Genomic DNA, 19,948 nt, shown 5'->3' on the forward strand with positions numbered 1-19,948 from the left:
TTGGCATGGATATGATTGATTTTATCTGCAAAGTGTTGCGCAAATTGGTCACAACAGGCTATCAAGTGGTCCACATCATCTTGTCGGCCAGAGCATAACAGGCCTCTTACCACCCAAAAAAGCTCTGCTGGGCGACTGAGCAGACAGAATGGTGGCAGAGAGGTAGGAGTTCTTCTTCCAATAGTGATATTGGATTTATATCAGAACTTTTACACACACACACACACACGATTCTTGCTAGCATAAGGAAAAAATGAAAACACAAATATGGATTTGAGCAGTTCACTTTTATTAAGTCAATATTAATAGCTAATTCATCAAGGTCTACATTTTTGAGAAAATGCTCAACATGCAAGATTGGTGTGTTTAACTTAATAAAATCTTACTGCTCCAAGTACACACAGGAAATGTAGCATTTCAGGATAGAGGCTTTGCACTGAACAATCACCTGAGGCACAAATCAAAATGTTCTAAACAGCTGATTAGGAAGGTAGCCAAGATGCAAGAAAGATGTCTGAGCCTCCTTCTCAAGGGCAGCCAACTCTTGTACTGTTGGTGCCAAAATATCCACATGGCCTTTGTAAGATCCACCTGCCAAAAGAACCAGAGTTTAATTACTCTGTCCTCTGTTTGTCCTCTGTACTTCTGGTCAAGCTACAATGGCTCAGAATATTATTTTTTTAGTATTGCCCAGGCTAGATGTATTTATTGCTGGTGTCAGTTGTCTTTTATGAAATGTTATTGTTGCAAACTGCCTTGGGAGGGCTCCTGTCCTGAAAGGCAGCCTAGAAATAGTTTAAATAGACTGCTGGCTTTAGTAAGAAACTTGCCCCTTCCCACACCTCCTACTGGCCATAATCTAGAACTACTTTAGACCTGTTGTGTTCAGTTTCACTTTTGAAGTAGCAAACCCCCATATCATGTCAAACCACTTTTGGAAATCTGAAGTTTCAAAACAAGTTTGCTTGTTTTTGCTGTTGCTGCAGTAATCTGGATTGTGGTTACGTTAGCCCTGTTCAGGCTTTCAAAAAAAGGGTTAACAACAACACAGGAGAAGGAGCTCCAGCCTTGCCCCTCTCCTCTGTTGCATTTGTCGCTCTGTGCTCGTGGAGGGAGACAGCCTGAAGAAGAGAGCCTCCTGTATCTGTGCAGGATCTTCCTGGGAACCAAAGCAGCAAAATGTCTGCATTCTGGCTTGCATGGAGAGCCCCCACAGGTACAGGAGGCTCTCCAGTTCAGGCAATCACCCTCCATGAGTACAGAGCGAAAAATGCCACGGTGGAGAGGGGTGAGGCTGGAAAACTCCTTCTCCTCACACACTGCTGTTGACTAGGGCTGTGCACTGCTCCGGACAGAAGCCCAAACTCCGAGCCAAAGCGGGGGTCTTCATGCTGATTCCGAGGTGGGACAGAAGGGGCATGACGTAGGTCAGGTTGCTCTGAAGCGCTTCTGAGTGATACGGAAGCCCAGCTGTACTGCTGCCACCCAGCCCCCAGCTCTTTACCTGGGCCCTCAGGACACACCCCGGCAGCCATCTTCTTGTTCCAGGGAGGTCGCCATTTTTTAAATGGCAACTCCCTGTTTTTCTGGAAATAGATGCTGCGCAGATGGTGGCTCTCAAGCACGCAACATTATGTAGTGTGCTTGATGGCTTAGTGGAGGCAAGGTAAGGAGCTGGGGGCTCACATGGCAGGTTTTTTTTTCAGGGAGGGGGAGTGGGATTTGGCCATCCAAATCCTGCTTCGGCTCTGGAGGTCAAAGCAGGTAGGGAGGCCCTTGAATTGGCCCAAAGTGGATTGGGCCTGCCTCAGAAGCCCCAAAGTGGCCTCCGAGGTGGACCGGAGGATCTGTGCACAGCCCTACAGTTAACCCTTTTTTGAACACCTGAACGAAGCTATGCTCTTAATCATATCCAGTACTATGGAATTAGAACACTTTTCTATTACTACTGATACAAAAAGTAATTCTGTATTAGTGCTTACAAATCAATGTTCAAGGCTTCGGAACACATTTTAGGCTCACAAAACATGGCCCCCATTTTCAGTCTGCTGAAACAATTAAGGCGTTCTGATCTCAGAGAGACACTGGGTGGTATCCAGTTAACCCATCCCACTGACAGAACAGCTTCTGTCAGTAGAATCAGGAGCAGGATGATTTCCCCTCAGAACTGCAGCTCCCCGCACTCTCTCAAAATCTGCTCCAGAGAGTCCATGTATGAGGGTGGCGGGTGTGTGCGTATGGGCACGTGCTGCTGCTGCAGGGGAGAGAAGAGAAACTCCCATTGTGTGAGCAGAAGCCAGTTTGCATGACACTGGATTTTGCTCATGGTTCAAATTAAGTCTGCTAAAATGCCCCCAAACATCCCATATAAAGACAACCGAAACTAGTTTTTTTGCTGAAGGAGTTGCACTGGTTACCAGTTGTTTTCCGGGCCAAATTCAAGGTGTTGGTTTTGACCTTTGAAACCCTATATGGTTCCGGCCCAGCCTATCTCAAGGAGCGCCTCCAGCAGCACCAGACAGGCCGCTTACAAGATCAGCCTCGGATGGCCTTCTCTCTGACCCATCAGCCAGGACAGCTAGACTGGTGGGGACGAGGGAGAGGGCCTTTTCTGTGGTGGCCTCCACTCTGTGGAACTCCCTCCCTAGGGAACTCCGCCATGCCCCCTCTTTAATGAGCTTCCGTCGTGCATTAAAAACGTGGTTGTTCAGGCAGGCATTTGGGGTGGGTTAGGGTATTTTAGAAAATGTTTTTATTGTAGAATTTTATTGTTTTAAACTGTTTTATTGTATGTTGTACATCGCCCAGAGTGGCTGGGTGACCAGCCAGATGGGCGATTAATAAATTTAATAATAATAATAATAATAATAATAATAATGTTTTTATTACCTTTCAATTACAACTTTTTACCTTAAAAATAAAAAATTATAATATCCTTAGGGATTGGCAATCTATCTATTTCTGGTCTGTGTTACTTTCCCATGTCTTTACCCATAATTTCATTTCATTTCCATATTATTTTTCCACTGTTTCTTTTTTAAAATCCACTCAAAATACGCATTTAATGGTATTTCCTCTTAACTGTGTTGCCAGAATTGAGACAAAGTACAAAATCTGTTAGATAGCTAAGTTCTGATCTGTACATTAGTCAGAGAAGCGTGGATTAGGACATTTCATATAAGAATTCACAAATACTGAATTTCTCAGGTATTCCTAAATATCTTAAAAGGAAGGCCTTACCAGATACTTTATAATATACAAGAATAAAAAGATCTAAAAACTGATTTTGAAGTACATTGTAAAGAGAACTTCAGTTAATATTTTGTCTATTAGTATTCTGAAAATAATTAGACAATGGTGACAACCCTGCAACTCCAGACAAATCATCATAAAAGTATATTTGGGCCATTTAATTAAGTATTACAATTAATCAGAAAACCCAGTTCCTTATTCCAAAATGTAGCTAGATTTCTATTCAGTAGTTCTCCACTTACCACCAGCAGCTCTTCTTTTCCCATAAGTGACTTTGCCATCAAAATCATCCGCTGGAACCTTAATATCAGGCTCAACCTGGGAAATGGTACAATTCAGGTGTTCTTCTACCTCACCCAACAGCTAAGAGAAGGTAAATCACAGAACAAAAGAAATGCTGTTAAAACATGGTTCTTGATTCTCTATGACAGGCAACACACTGTTGAGATAAACTAATCACCAAATCAAAAGTTAGCAGGTGGCCCCAGTTGCTCTTGAATGTACACAATTTCACAAAGACATGTGGCCTTGTGACTAAGATGCACACTATTTTATTTATGTCTAGCATGATCCCCTCAAAGGGTTGTATCCAGTGATGTCATTCCACGAGTGGAAGGGAACCACTGGTGGAATGGATTTCCCCTTCTCCTTGCATCCTCCCCGCCATGCTTCCCAAATCGGCTTGAGGGACCCACTGGGACCTGCACAAGGGGCTGCAGGGGAAGGAGGGGACAGGGAAGTCCTGTTGTGTGAGCTAACTTCCACTCACACAAAGAATGGATCTAACTCAAAAAGTTAGGAACGTTAAGCTTTGCTGAAATCAATGGGACTTCAAACTTTAGCTGGATCATCCTGATCTTTTAGGAATCTATAAAAGTTGCAAGCTGCACTCAAATAAAACCAAGGAATCTTACATCACCTGCTGCCAATGTACTCAGCACCAGAGGCTAAGAAAGTCTTACATAAAGATATATTGCAAATCCAAACTTCTTCTTCTGCTGCTTTTTATTATTATGCCACATTTGCTACTAATTTTAATGACTGAGGTTTGTTGCCAAATAGCACTATTCTGCCACCATTTTGTATCACCTTACAAGCACCTCGGCTCAAAAGGCTACATCCTGTCTGGAAAGGACCTAGCACACTGCATTTGAAAGCTTCCCACTGAAACACTACACTGAAATGGACAAGGGGCTGTCCACACTCTTTATGCTAATATGAGACCTCCTGAAATTGTTAATGCCCAAGCTTCCCGTTTCTAATCTAATGAAAGCAACACCTTCACCTATTGATTGGTGATGAACCTTAAGAACTTTAAGAGCGTCCTTTACAAGTAGTACTTGAAAGTCCACTTAAAGTCTACATCCCCTACTTTATCATGCAGGAACAAGACAATCCTTCTTTTGTACACTTGAGAATTGCTGTTCAAGGACTACCATACTCTTTTGTAAGCTTTGGTTGCAAGATTATAAACAGTCTTAGACCCTAAGATTCCCAGACAGAATTCTCTACGAGATCACGTAAGTGGTGTGATTTCAGAAGCAGGCTTCATGGCAGAGATTCTGCCTGAGTAGCCTTGTGAACTCCTGGCGGGGTGCCTGCTCTTGTACCTCTGAACCTAACACCAGGGATTCCAGAGAGGTATCTTACTGTGGTAAGCATAGCCCAGTTTTTCCCAACCTGGTGCCCTCCAGATGTTTTGGACTACATCGCCCAGCATTCCTGACCACTGGCCATTCTGGCTGGAGCTGATGGGAGGTGAATTCCAAAATATCTGGAGGACACCAGATTGGGGAAGACTGGCATAGCCTTAGTCTGGAACCCTGGCTTTGAGTGCTCTTGTTCTGTACTCCCAGCGGACTCTACCCGATAAGGCCTTGCTGTGGCCAAGGAAAGCCTCTTCATTTTGGATTTACTGACTCTAAGGATCCCTGCATCCTCCTCCTGTGTTCAGACAGTGTGTTATATATCTATACCTAAAATGTCAGCTTTTCATTGCAATGCTCCCCTCCTCTCCCCACTTTAGAAGCCAAAGCAATCTTCTGCACAGCCTCACTTTTCACCCCCTCTCTCTTGGACAGCTTTTGCAGTCAATTATTAAATGGCCATTTTGTTAGTTTCTCGAAAAATACCCTCAATTTTTGGAAAAGCTCTGATCTCATCGCTGTTGCTCCCCAACATATTCTGATACCTTGACTAAACATATCCAAAGTTACTCATGCTGTGCTCCGTTGTATTTGGAAATGGGCCAGCTCTACCAGACAGGTAGCAGCCTGTCCTCTAGCCGAATAATGCCAGTGTCGCAGTGGGGAACTGTTCCCCTAGCACATTTCAGTTCAATTGCCTCCAGTCATTAGGGTTCCAGAAGGGCTTGTTCCTTGAACACAGAGACATATTCTGCAGATGGGTAAAACAAGCAAGCGTGGCAACAGTCTGAGAAGACAGAGAAGTTCCAGCAGGACCCTGTTGCTGTCGAGCAGGCAGGACTGGAACTGGTTGAGGTCTCCTCTACTGAAGATTAAAACCTCGCAATGATTAATGTAGCCCTGTCTGTGGAACAAGTGGGAGAAATAATTCACCTCGGGACAACCTCCTCCACTGAGGGAGAATGTCAAATTTTCCTCTAATTTTAATGGTTGGGGTTTGAAGATTTCCTATCTGCTTTGTACTCCTGTGGGTCTAAGCACCACGGCTGCCTGATTTTTGAAATACAAAGTTAGACAAAAGGGGTTTTAGCAATACTAGCAAAAAGGTTACCTGCATCTCGTTGTACCAAATGGTGCAACCACCCTCATCCTTCAGTCTAGTATTATAACAACCTTTTCCACGACTGGGGCATGAATGATACCAAACCTAAGTAAGAAGTTTGAACAACATGTTAGGAGACAAAACCAAGGAGCGTCTAAGCATTAATCACCCTTTTAAAATAAGCATTATTCATCATCCCTTTAAAAAATGTAATAAAGTTGTTGGAATACCAAGTTTCTGACATTTTCAAAATAACCGCCTTGCTATGGAATTAGGTACAAGAAACTTCTTAAAACTCTGAATGGATGCTTTAAATCATTTTTCATGTTTTTATGAGCCACCATGGGGGATCTTTCGATCTGAAAGGTGAGATACATACACAAACAAAAAACCCAAACAAGATGCTTCTCAAAGCAAAACATTAAGACAGTCATCAAACAAAGGGATCTTATTCTGTTGTATATTCATGTTCCATGGAAGTAGTGCTTACCTTTTCTTTCTCCGTTGCCACTAGGGAAATAGCCAGACCCATGCTGAAACACACACATTTATTTTAGTTAATCATTCCAACGGGACAAAAACCCTGACCACATAGGGCAAAGAAAGAGTTCCAAATGTACCGTTCAGCTCTTCCCACTCTGCCAATCCGATGAACATAGTTCTGTTTTTCATCCGGAAGTGTGACATTGATAACTGTTTAAAAAAAGAATAAAAGACTGGCTATCAGGATGTAAAAAAATAAATAAATCCCAAAATCCAACTGTGTCATTCTGTTAGGGCAAATGATGTTGCCCTAGTAGAAATTAACTTCTGAACTATGTGCAAGAGAAGAATCCAACTAAAGCTACTTTGCACAAGCGCGGTTGCACAGGTGGTTGTGCATTATGTTTGTGCAACGTAACTGTAATGGGCAACTGCACGCAAAACGGAAAGATTCAACAGAGTTCTGCTGGCACTCTGAGTTTGTGGAATGGCACCATTGGATGCTGCCCCATGTATTCTGTGCTCTAGAAAGGTACGCTAACTCTATGGGTGAAATTATAGGTTATGTAAACCTTATCAGATACAGGAAGGCCTGGAGTCAGCGTTCAGCATACCAGGGCAGTTGCCAGGGGCCATGCACCCCGGCAGGGCCCACTAAGGCTGCTGCCTCCCTTGTCTCACCCCCTGCACTCAGCACTTGATGCACTGGTGGCAGCCCTGACACACTCCTGGACTTCCCCATGGCACCAGTGTACTGGACTCCCGTCCGATTACAGCATTGCTGCCGTGAGGAGGAAGCTGGTGGCTGCAGCAGCACCGCTGAGTAAGCGTCCAAGTGGCAGCAGGAGGTGGCAGATACTGAGAGCAGTCTGACCAGCCCCCACCCGGTCCCAAACACTGACGCCAGGCCTGGATATAGAAGTCACGATCACGACCTCACTACTTACCCCATATTTAATTTCCCTATCGTCATGTGTTTGCTTTTTGCCTGTGTGTGTGTGTGTAAATAAGATGTGTCTGGCCAGATCAGGAACACAGGAAACTGCCTATACAAGGTTAGACCACTGGTCCATCTATCTCAGTACTGACTGGCAGTGCTCTCCAGGGTTTCAGGCAGGAGTCTTTCCCAGCCCTGCCTGGAGATGCTGGGACTGAGCCTAGCTCCTAATGCATGCAAAGGTGTGCTCTACCACTGAGCTATGGCTCTTCTCCTAAGCTAAGCACTGTTGATTTTAATGAGAATGAGAATAAGCCTGTGCTCAGCTCTCCCACTGAAACCTATGTGTCTTCCGAATGTTTGCTTTAGGATGGATTTGGGCCCATGATCTTTTTGTAAAATAAAAATAAATAAATAAAATGAATGTAGACTAAGTAGGTTCTCAGATTTATCATCAACAGTGATTAGCTACTGACAGAACTTACCATAAGGAACACCACTGATATCAATTCCTCTAGCAGCTACATCAGTGCAGATCAAGAATCTGACATCTCCTTTCTAAACAGAGAAGTTCATTAAATTCAGATATATTTAATTTCACTGTTATATAAACATTCCAATTTAAACGCAAATCACCTTCTCCATCTAAGAGACTCATTCAAATTGAAGAGGTAGGGTTGGATCCAAAGGTGCCCCTCTGATCATTAAATGAGTCCTTCCATGAATGGAAGGGCCACTGAACCAGCAGAATTGCTCATGGGGAAAGTGATCTTTGCAGATTCCCCCTGTACCATCTTTAGAGAGGGTGGGGTGGGGAATTGGCGAAACCCGCCTCTCCCTCTTTCATTAACAGGTGCAAGGAGGACCTTTCTTGCGAATGGAATTTCACTCACAGAATCTTAGGATCCAACTCATTGTATCTAAACCCTACCATTGACAACACTGTCTTTATCCTTCTGCTCCTGATTCCAGCCTCTTGGCCTTCTGCAGTGATTGTCACTGGACCATGACTGGCTATGGGAGTATCAGGGGGGCCATGGGCTTGTAGTTCTTGGGGACTGCACAGATTAGTTGCAGTAGTCTTAATGCACAGCTGCTGTAGGCTTGGTGCGTAGAATTCAATGGGGCTTGGTTTCCTGCACTAATGGAGAAGCAATACAGTCCAGGCTCTGGATATGCTGGCTATTAGGAATGGTTGTTCCAGTACAGATGTGTTTGTGGATCTAGCCCAAACTCTGCCACAGTTTAACTAAAGAGACTTAGGGTTGGATGCAGATTTGCACTCTGTGGAGTTCCATTGGTGCTGCAGCCTCTTGAAAAGCTTCTCTGGAGGTTTGGGGGGACCCTCCAGAACAGTGCGGGAAGTTGCACTGAGGGGGCCACAGGGGGAATTGGCAAAATCTTTCCTCTAGTAGGAAGCCTCTGCTGCATCCCAGTTCCTCTGCAAACTGAAGGAGCCCTTCCACTGGTGGAAAGGCATATCTGAATCCAACCCCTAGACTCTTGAAGACGCAAGCGCATAAAATCTTAGGTAACATATATAATTACTAGGCCTGCTCACCAATTGAAGAATGTTTAGTTTTGTGGTTTTGATTTTCATTTTTTATATTGATTTTGATTTTCATATTTTATATTGTTTTATCCTGCACTTTCTGGTTTTAATTTTTGTGAACCACCCAGAGAGCTTTGGCTATTGGGCAGTATAGAAATGAAATCAATCAATCTAGTTGATCACCTGCCTTTCTACCAATTAAACTGAAATAAATGTCATGTTGTCAACACTTCAATAAGGATGCCATTTCGAAAGGCTGATGGAAATACAAGGTAAGTTACAATTTAAAAGGAAGAAAACCAACTACTACTCATATTTAGAAGAAAATCTTTACACTCCCTTCCCCTCTTCCCAATGGACAAGTATGCCTAACTCTAACTATCAAATCGAGCAATTAAAATTTACCCCCTGTTGAACGAATTACTTTAGTTGGTTAGTCTATTAAAGATCATATTACCTTAAAGCGCTCCAAATTTTGCTTTCTCTCATGTGGTTTTCGGTCACCATGCAGGCAGACACATGAGAACTGATGTCCTTTCCTATCTGGACCTTAAGAGCAAAAAACCCAGAAGGACTCTTATATATAGCTACCAAAGTCTGAAGACTAGAATTCCCATCGTGAAGAACAATGAAAGAAGGTTTTCTCTTAAAGCTAACATGATGTTATAAGCCTGATTTAGCATTGTAGTTTGCAATGAGGAAAAGGTGGAATGTGGAGAAGCCTCTCTATATGGCAGGGGTGCAGAACCTCCAGCCTGTGGGGCATCCCAATCTGGCCCACGCAGCCTCTTGGGGTTCCTCTACGCGGCAGGACTTAGGCTCCAAGCCCTACTCCCAGGAGAACTCCCCTCGGAAGACATCCCCTTGTTGCTATCTCTGATCTGAGATAACAGTGGGGATTCCCCTGCTGGTGCATGCGAGCAATGGAAACTCACAGTTATCTCCGATCTGAGATTGGAGAGAGCAGTGGGGGTATGAGGGACAGCGGCGTTGGGACTCACCCATGTCAGGGACAATGGTGGCTCCACGCAGGCGAGGTCCAGTGCCCCTCATCCCTGCTGCTAACTCCAATCGGCGATGGCAGCAGGGATGAGGGGGGTGGGTGCTGGGACTTGCCAACACCAGGAAAAGCAGCTGCTCTCCCTGCACGCAGGTGTGCCCCCTTCTGCTCAGCCTTCCTGAAAGAGGGGAAGGAGGTGAGGCGGGCAAAGAGTCTGAGCCCTCTTTGCTCCTCCATCAGAGAAGCACAGGTGACACAACTGCTTCTCCTTCATGTGCCCCACCTCCCTCTCTCATTGCAGGAAGGAGGTGGGGCAGGCGAAGACAGGGCAGAGCCAACCTAGTCTACATTGCTCCCTGCTGGAGGAACGACAGGGGCTAGTCTGGACTGGATTTGCTGTGTACAGATGATTTGCCGTACCCTTATGTGAGAAAGCCCACGTGCAGCAAAACCTGGTCCCTGGCCCAAGTGTCGGGTGGACAATCCCCCTGGTGTTTGGGCCAGGGAACAAATGACGTCAGCTGGGTGCAGCCGTGCCCACTGATATCATATGGCCTGTGCCCCCCCCCCCCAGTAGTTCTGCACCCCTGCTCTAAGGGAAAAAGCCAATTTTTAATCACAGACATTTCTTCTATCTATTGCCACAGAAATGAAGGGAGGGAATGAAATTGACTCGACCAGACTGCAAACAGCTTCTGGGCTAATTAATTTAATTAAGGTAAACATAAGAAGAGTGTTCTTGAATGGCAGAGTACTGCTGCTTTATAATACCGCCTTCTCCAGCTCTTTGAAAAAGCATTATCTGTACACAGCTGAAGCAGCAGGGAATCTACTACAGGGAAAATATCCATCATGAAAAAACTACCATTTGAGACTAATCTATCAAAGACTGAAGAAAAGAATTGCAAACCAGTATCAGTTGGTAAATGAACAGAGTGAAGCCTAACAGGCATGAAATTACTACCTCCTCCTTGCTGCATGAAGTATTGCTCCATGTTATCGCAATCTATCTTCGTTCTACAGAAGATTATTGCTTGATCCATCTTGTGTTCCTTGATCGCACGAACGGTGTACTCTCCTTTCAAGATCTTAATAGCTTCTGACCACATTTCTAAACAAGGAAAATTATTTCTACAGTGTATTCAACATGTATATGTTTAAAAACAGCCATTCATTTTGACAAAATAGTCACAGATTTTACCTATGTTCCAAAACTTATTCTTTTAAAAAGATATTAACATTTCCTGCCTGGGCAAGTCTTTACTGTATGTGTGGGAGGGGGGATGTTTTGTCTTATTAGTCAAGGGAAAAAAGTATATGGTTGACTGTAAGTATTTTAGCCATTTTTGAACCAAAACAGAGTAATGTTGCTTTACTGATTCACACAGATTTTCCTTCATTGAATAGCTCTGCTAAAGACTCCAGTTTCAGCAAATATATATATTACATTCACCAAAAGACTGGTTACCTGCAGTATTAGCACCAGGTCTCGTATTATCTTTTGCATGCACCTCATCTGTCTGTAATGTGAAGTTGGGAAAATTAAAACAGTGATCAAAGTCATTCATTAGAGGACTGACACACAAGAATGCAGGACATCAGGAGCCACACAGTCATTTTTATTTTATTCTTTAGCAACTCTTAAATCACAGATGTCTGAAATCACAAGGCTTTATGAAAGCAGATTACGAAAGCAAGGACAACTGATCATGGATACCTCCATATGGTCTTGCGTTAGGGCTTTGAGTAACAAGTCTTTGAATACAGGAGCTGACCCCACATCTCCTGTAATGACGGACAGTAATTGCTGCTTCCCAGCCAAACATCTATAATAACAGAAGAAACTGTCTGTCTATTAGTGCCAAGTTCTTGAAATCTAGACACCTGAAACTTGGCATGCCTACTAAGTGGACCTTAGAAGTGTGCACCTTGGGGTTATTTTGTTTCTAAACACATTAACTTTAATTTAAATGTGTCTGTAAGGTTGAAGCTTGCAGTAACTTCTTCTGTCACTAGAGGCAGACTTTCGTAGCCAGTGCATAAGCTTTGCAGTTGATAACAGTTTGAAGCCACGGGAAATTAATAAACTGGGGTGGGGGGGACAGAGATACATCTGCTCCCTCCCTGCTTCTATACAGCAGCCACCCAACAGGGAAATGGAGTGGACAGACACCTCACTCAGGGGGCTATAAGGGTTCGCTGTGGCAAGGGATGTGCCTAGGGGTGCTAATAGGTGTGGTTGCCCTCAGATGGGGTGAGCATAATGTGTCCAACTCTGGTCTCTCTGCTGAGCAGATAGAATAGCCCTGCTTCCCTTTCCCTCTCTGCTGCAGCCTGATGGAATGGCTAATCATGGTTAGCAAAAACACCAGAGCGCACATGCCACCATGGTTAATTCCAAAATGAAAGGGAGGAGGAAATCTGCATTCAAGAGGAGAAGGAGGGAAGAGTCCACACCCAACCTCCAAACCGCAGTTAGGAAATTGGGTAGCGCATCAAAATAAAAAGGCTACAAGGCCTCTAGATAATTCCCATTACATTTTACAAGATTTCCAAGCAGCTTCCAATTCTTGAATTACATATTTCAAGTTGAAAATGACATTTCATAACAATCTGCTTAACATTCCTAATTTGAGTTCTGAAATCCCATTTGTATTGTCGTTTATTTTACAATTCTCCAACCCAGCTCAAATGTGTCCGCTAGCCTTGAACCTTGAAGCTGGAAATGTTAAACAACAGCAGCCTTTGTTCTAATGGATTATGTACTACTTACTCGGATGTGATTTTTACCAATCTTTTCCCACGATTTGTCGTTTTTGGGATTTACAGGGACAACAACATGGTGCACAGTATCTGGGACAGAATCTTCTCCTTTCAAATCTACCCAAGTGGGGAAGTGCATAATCTTTTCAGATAATTTCTTGACATCGAATGAATGCAGAGTTGCAGAACACACAATTACCTAAAAACACACAGAAACTTTAAGGTAAAGAGCTTCTTAACAGCTAGTACAACAGCTAGAAGAAGATTTTCTATGGTTAAAGAACTGTTTGCCTCCTTGTCAGCCTTTTATTTAAATATGTACCCCCCAAAAAAATAAAGCTCTCTTTTAGCCAATACAAATATTTGTTACACTTTGCTCAGACATCAGCTGTTCAGCCATTCATATCTGGTGAACTGGAAGGGATGTATGGAAAAGCTAAGTCAAGTTTCAACATTAAGAACTGAGGCATGGAGCAGGAAGCCTATACAAGTCATTTACAGAACAATACTAATCCCCTGGATGGCCATTTCAGAGAGATTAGGATGGGGCAAAGGCAGAGATTGGGGGGGGGGAGTCTGCTCCAGTTATCCCAGGTACACCTAAGACAAGCTCCAGTGGCATAAAACTATGGGTAGTGGTACTGACACTGGATCCAAAGCACATCTGCTTCTTCTCTGAGGCCCCAGGACTGGGCCCCTTATCTGAGCCAGCTTCTGGTATAGGCATTTTCACTCAGGTTGAGGGGAAAAAATGTTAAGTCCACCCCTCCACCACCACTTTGGAAATGACAGAGGATCCACAACTTCACTCAAAACCCCCTCTCCACTTAGGATTGCTCTGTTATAGTGTAGTGATGCTGAACCAGAACTCTGGGACATTTGTTTTTTCTGTTTTACTGCAATGTCTATAAATAAACGATTAAGTGGAAAAATAACATCATTTTATACTGTATGCATGCAATCGCCCACTAATACAGGTTAGTCTTCTGTGGGGTGTGTGTGTGTGTGTGTGTGTGTATATATATGAGAGAGAGAGAGAGAGAGAGAGACAGGAAGCCAGCAAGACCCGTGAACACCACTTGTTCCTTGGGTAGACTGGAACAACCTTTCCCATGTCATTTTCATTACTTACACTTTCATAAGGACTAGTTGCCCTGGGGGTGCCTGACAATGGGTTGATGCCTATGGACACCAGCAATCTGGGTGGAAGCACTTGGGTGTGTTCTCAGTGTTTTTGTTTACCACTATACTACTTCATAATCAAAATATTCCAGCTAAACTGATAGAAAATAAATTGTGCATATTCATAGTCACAGAAGCTCAAAAAACACTTGTGTGCAGCTTTTAGGTTTCCCTAGGCATAAGTGACCAACATTTGGAAAACTTATTTAATGGAAAACTTACATTGAAATAGTAAGTGTAAGCAAATCACATACCTGGAGTCTTTTTCCATCTGATGTTACCTGAGGAATCTGAGAGTGAATTCTGTTTATGAAATCTGAATAGCCTTGGCTAAGGAGGCCATCCTGTGCAGGGAGTAGAATTGTTACATAGTATCATTAGATGTTTTACCCATTCATTCTAAAGTTAAGATATAAGCACTTAAGTCTGGCTATTCCATTAACAATCCCCCCTCTAACTAGTTAAAATGGTCCTCTGAATCCATCAACTCCTCTTCTGGTTGGGATAAGCTGTGAAGGACTTAAGACAGATGGAAGGAAGAAGATGGAAGTCATCCTCTGAAGTAAGAATTGTCTTCTTTATCCCATACTCAGAGTGCAAGTCAGATTGCGAGGTGCTCAGAAAACCAGTAGTGGCTGGAAACAACCCAAGCTGCAAAGTGAGCAACTGCTGGGCCACCTTTCTGAAAAGGGATAAACTATTTCCTTTTCCCCTTTATTGGCCACTTTACCAGACAGATCAGCACAATTTTATGTTAAATATCTGTTGTCAGATAATGTTCGTTGTGGCCAAATTCTTGTCAGTAGCAATCTGATGTTGGAAGGATGGTCCTGGGGGGTTCCTTAGGTATGTTTTTGTATAGTTCATTGTTTGAGTTTGTTGCTTATATGGATGTATTTTGTTTTGAAAACCTATCTGATTTCTTTAATCTCTGCTCTGTTGACAGCAATAAAAAAGACATTGAGATTATTTCCAACCACAGGATCAAGCGAGGATATGCAAGGGCCCAACTTTCATGCAGTCGCTTGCGTGCCCCCGTTCACTTTACATATACAGAACATAAATTGCCTAGCCATGGCAATAGATGTCTTTGTCAACATATCATGGAGGCCACGGAGTTGAGAAAGCTCCATAGCAGTAGTGCGTATAATATGATTTTCACAATATGCTGTTCAAAAACAATCTCTATACTTACCGCTTCATCAAGAACCAGGAACCGAACTTGAGATAGAGTCAGTTTTCCGGTTGACACAAGATCATCCAGTCTTCCAGGAGTTCCCACAACTATGTCTACCTGTAAAATGGAATCGTGCACCACTACATTATGTTTTCCAAAATAAAATGGAAGCACCAACACATTTTCTGCATCTAGTCATAAGCAAGAGCCTTTCAAACATTTTTAGATTACTGAAACTTGTGGGTTGTATACACACCTAAAAGAGTAAAAGGTTAATGGTCTGTTGAAGTTCTATAGATGGTACAAGAGACATTAATTGGACACAATGCTTTACAATTCTTCTCATTGCTTCAGTTAAAAAGGCATGAACATACCTCTTCTCAAACACAGTTAGATTACTGACTTAGTATGTAATAATCCTTAGTTAAATTAGTATTAGAATCATAGGGTTGGAAGGGGCCTACAAGACCATCGAGTCCAACCCCCTGCTCAATGCAGGAAGCCTGATTCCCAGGCGGTCTCCCATCCAAGTACTAACCACGGCTGACCCTGCTTAGCTTCCGAGATCAGAGAAGATCGGGCGCATCCAGCCCAATGGGTGTTAGTCTGGCTTCAAGGCTCTTATCTACTTCAATGCTGCTATTCTGAGTTGCTCTTGCACTTGTTTTTTCATCTTGGATTTATTACTATTGTTTTCTAAACATTGTAAGCTGCTATTCAGTGTAAAGGTGGGCTATACAAGATTTCATCTGTGTACTTAAAAGAAAAATATCTTAGGGACAATTCAGACTTACCCCTTGCTCCAATACTGAGAGTTGCTCTCTTGCAGCAACACCACCAATAATTAAGAGTTCCCTAAAAGAAACATAACATTAGATTCAAGTTTTGTATTGTGCAGTCGTTTTACCAGCAGAGCAGCCCTCACCAGCCTGGTGCCCTCCAGATGTTGTGGACTACAACCCCATGATGGCTGGGGCTGATAGGAGTTGAAGTTTAAAATGTCTGGAGGGTGCCAGGTTGGGGAAGGCTTCAGTAGAAGAAGGGTCAGTTCACAAGTCAAGCCACAGTGAAAATAAGCCACACTGTGTTGATCGCTCGCTAATCCATGTTACTCCTGACAGACAATCAAGCGCTCCGTGGCTTGCTATGGCTTTTGCTCCCGCCTGCTCCTGGCATGTATCCCATGAGCCTTTGTAGCACAACCTCAGCAACCTATTCTACTAATGAGCACATTTGCTTTCTCACCATTTTAAACAACCCACGCTGAAGTGTGTTTGCTGGGTTTGGACATCATGACAACCCACTATGGCTTAGCATGATGTGCAAACCAGGTCTAAGAGTAGTGTGATTTTTTTACGGAATGCAGTGCTCAATTCCTGGGGCCCTTAATGAAATCTATGAGTCCCACCCTGCAATTCTACACCCCCCATTTTAAAAAATTGTACCTTAATTTAGGATTATCAACATTTTTTTTGAATTGCTTCACATTGTTCAGAGTTTGCTCCGCTAGCTCTCTCGATGGCTCCACAATCAAGGCTTTGGGAGCATTTGGCAGATGCTTCATTTGTGCTACTTGCGCACTTCCTGAAATGAGAACATTGAAAAATTCCTTAGTTTTAAGTCAATAATTGGAAATAACTTATATTTCTGTTATTTTTGAGATGGGAAGATCAAGAATAGTCAGTTGGATCTGGACTTAGTCACACATTGGGCAGACACACTGAAATCAATGGGACTTAAGCTAGTCATGATCCTCTTATGGGTATTTTAGCATACTCATGTCTGAAACGTACCTGCATGCTGGGATTTTGCAGCATTACCCTCAGGAGCCTTATCAAGAGCAATATAGCCATCTTTGGGTGGAAACTTAAAGTCTTCTTCACCAAAGTTGAATTTTAATTCAGCATTCTAAAACAATATGCAACAGAAAAACTTGCATAGAATAATCAGCAGGATTTTAAAAAATAAAACACATGCAATGTTTTCTGTGTCAGTGGTGTGCTAAAACATGCCCCTTAAAACACCTTTGAAAACTAATAGTAACAACCTTCCAAACCTGTTAGCCAACTGGCTTGCTTTTTGGTTTGCTCCTGTGGAAACTTTCAGAGGGTCCCCCCACCCCCACATTTAATATACCTGTGACTTTAAATGTAACTTTGCCCGATATTAACTTGAATAGTCTTTCTGTGCCCACACTGCATTAAGCAAGTCATGTGTTTTTAATGCATCAGTACGTATAGTTTTATCTTGAAACACAGAATGACTATTCAAAACAAACAAAGGATTCTAGAATACTTTTTTGCAGCACACTGGCATTACTCAAGACACTGGATCTAAAAGAACAATACAACGAGCTCCATGTCTATGGAAGCACAGGACTCATGCTTTTAAGTAGCACTTGCCTGCCCACTGTGCCACATGGTAACAACCTCTTCCGAAAGTGATGGGCATTTCAAAGCAACTCATCAAATGGCAAGAAGGTCTGCCATTCAAAGTAAAAAAAGTAAACAATACCACCGAGAAGTACCTAAAGCAGCTTTCTGATCTAGTCTAGGAACTGTGCTCACACAAATACAGCCAGAACTGAACTGCTCACTCATAAGGAGAGGTCAGCAGAGGTTCACGAACGCTTTAGCAGAAAAAATAAAGTCCCTCCCAACAAAAACAGCCCAATGAGAACTCAGTGGCCACAGAATTCTGACAGATGGGGGAAAATCCTGAAAACCAAGTGGGAGGGGGAATGGAGTGTTGGAAAAGGAGAATGGAAGAAGAGACACAGATGTAAAAAGGATAGCGAACCCTTTGTCTGGAAAGGTCATTTCTTGGATCACACTGAGAAGCCATTGTTAAATATTGTGCCATAGGGACAAAAATGAGGACTATCCATAGAAATCAATGGAAAAATCTGTGATTTAAACACAGCTGGGATTGGGCAGCAGCGTGTCCACCCCGCACACGCTCAAAACCCCCAAGATAGAGTAAACCCAAAACAGCCCTGTGAGATCTGAGCATGCCCAGTGAACATGCTTGGTGGCCAGAGAACATTGTTTGGTGTGTGTGTGTGTGTGTGAATAAAATGGAATGACTGTATGCTGCAACGTTTTGTTGTGGGGCGCACCTTTGGACTGCGTGTATTAACTGGTGTTGCCTGTTGAAGTATTGTTCTCACTCTGATACTCTGCTCAACAGGATTTTTATGCAACTAAATACATACAAGTAGGTTTCAGAAGGAATGTGAACAAGACCTGGAAGTTGTAATGACAGGAGTAGAAAAATATATTTTTAACTGATTAGTATAAGCCTCAAGTCCTTTTTGGTAAAGCTGAAATTTACCTTTAGAACACAAGCTGCAAAGAGTGCTTGGTTTTTTAGGTGCTGTGGGATTTCAAATGCAAGCCCAAGGTCCTTTCCTAAAAGAAAAGCAGTATGGTGAAAGATTTCTCAATTATGAATGTAATTACTGAATGGACATAAAGAGAAAACTAGACTACTTACCATTTTTGGAAAATGTGATTTGCCCTTTATCAGCGTCTATATAGCATCCAATTGTGTCATGCATAGTGAATTCCTACAAACAAACAAAAATGTAAACTTGTTTGAAAGCAATATCCAGCAGGAGTATAAAAGAGCAGCAACTGCACTGACCACATCATTATAATAATTTATTATCTTATGTTTGGATCTTCAGAAGTGCCAGTGGAAGAGGTTGACAGATGATGATTTTCTGGACCCCCAACATCTCCCCCAAACCTCTCCTGTGGATTGGAGGACCCTCCCAAATGGGGTGGGCTATGACGTGGGGGGAAGAAAGGGACCGCTGAAAGGCTCCAATTTTGGGCAATTCCCTCCTCTCCCCTCCTCCTGTGCCACAGCCCACCCCATTCAGGAGGGTTCTCGATGGCCAGGAGAGGGTGGGTGAGTCTTCCAGGAGGGAGGAGGAGGAGGCAAAGTCACCTTCCACAAGCCACCTTCTGCCTGCCTGCATTTCTCAGGATCCAAGCTTTAGTCTGTACATGCTTATGGATTAGCCAAAAGCATTTTATGTTCAGTAAATGAAAAAACACAACTCAACAGAAATAACTGATAGATACTACTGCAAAACCTGTACTGGTTTAATTTTTTTCTGATGTATACTTGTTTTGATTAGTATTAGATACCTTATTTCTTTTGTACATATAAATATTTCAATAAATAAGTACAAAATAGAGTCTCTAATTATTCATACTGAATTTTGCTGGAGGAACCCTTGCCGCCGCCACAAAACCAAAACCAAAATCAGGAAGACTATTTCAAACAGATAATCCAACGTTTGAAGATTTCCAGAAAAGCTAACTAAGGAAATATAGATTTTTAGTGGAAACAAATCTATGCACGACTATCTGGGCAAGGGGTAGCCATGGGAAATGTCTTGCTGCTGCTACTGACTCCCAGCTGTTTCAACAACGGTAAGCCAAACAATCATGAGCATATGCTGCCATGGTCAGGATTTTGCTTTACAACACCACTGCAAATGCTCCAAACCCAATGTTTGCACTGATATGCTGGAAACTGAAACATGGCAATAGATGCATACAACTAACACAATACAGGCTGTTCCTGCTCTACAGTTTTTATGCTTGATTTTTAGAGTCATGTTTTCTTATTGTCGTAAGAACCTCGTGTGGCGCAGAGTGGTAGGTGGCAGTATTGCAACTGAAACTCTCCCCATGACCTGAGTTCGATCCCAGCGGAAGCTGGGTCTCGGGTAGCCGGCTCAGGTCGACTCAGCCTTCCATCCTCCCGAGGTCGGTAAAATGAGGACCCAACTTGCTGGGGGAAAGGTAGTCACGACTGGGGAAGGCAATGGCAAACCAC

At 43.1% G+C, this 19,948-nt stretch overlaps 1 protein-coding gene across 3 annotated transcripts in view; it reads right to left on the reverse strand.

Annotated features, from left to right (window-relative positions):
• Positions 1 to 268: 268 nt before the first annotated feature.
• Positions 269 to 19,948, reverse strand: part of DDX1 (DEAD-box helicase 1) — a 33,109-nt gene continuing 13,429 nt past the window's right edge. For 2 of the 3 annotated variants that reach the window (XM_084826596.1, XM_084826597.1), the window contains 17 exons: positions 18,590 to 18,662; positions 18,428 to 18,504; positions 16,888 to 17,002; positions 16,540 to 16,678; positions 15,889 to 15,949; positions 15,113 to 15,211; positions 14,172 to 14,261; positions 12,746 to 12,934; positions 11,441 to 11,492; positions 10,937 to 11,083; positions 9,430 to 9,521; positions 7,906 to 7,978; positions 6,621 to 6,693; positions 6,491 to 6,533; positions 6,010 to 6,105; positions 3,495 to 3,615; positions 269 to 591 (listed from right to left, as the gene is read on the reverse strand). In XM_084826596.1, the coding sequence (XP_084682722.1) occupies positions 461 to 591; positions 3,495 to 3,615; positions 6,010 to 6,105; positions 6,491 to 6,533; positions 6,621 to 6,693; positions 7,906 to 7,978; positions 9,430 to 9,521; positions 10,937 to 11,083; positions 11,441 to 11,492; positions 12,746 to 12,934; positions 14,172 to 14,261; positions 15,113 to 15,211; positions 15,889 to 15,949; positions 16,540 to 16,678; positions 16,888 to 17,002; positions 18,428 to 18,504; positions 18,590 to 18,662 (1,671 nt within the window). In that variant the 3' untranslated portion in view covers positions 269 to 460. The remainder of the gene's footprint in view (positions 592 to 3,494; positions 3,616 to 6,009; positions 6,106 to 6,490; positions 6,534 to 6,620; positions 6,694 to 7,905; positions 7,979 to 9,429; positions 9,522 to 10,936; positions 11,084 to 11,440; positions 11,493 to 12,745; positions 12,935 to 14,171; positions 14,262 to 15,112; positions 15,212 to 15,888; positions 15,950 to 16,539; positions 16,679 to 16,887; positions 17,003 to 18,427; positions 18,505 to 18,589; positions 18,663 to 19,948) is intronic. The other variant, XM_084826598.1, reaches the window with a different exon arrangement.

Source organism: Heloderma suspectum, chromosome 1, assembly GCF_057233095.1.
Source record: "Heloderma suspectum isolate Gila_16-S chromosome 1, 16-S_ref, whole genome shotgun sequence".
NCBI lineage: Eukaryota > Metazoa > Chordata > Lepidosauria > Squamata > Helodermatidae > Heloderma > Heloderma suspectum.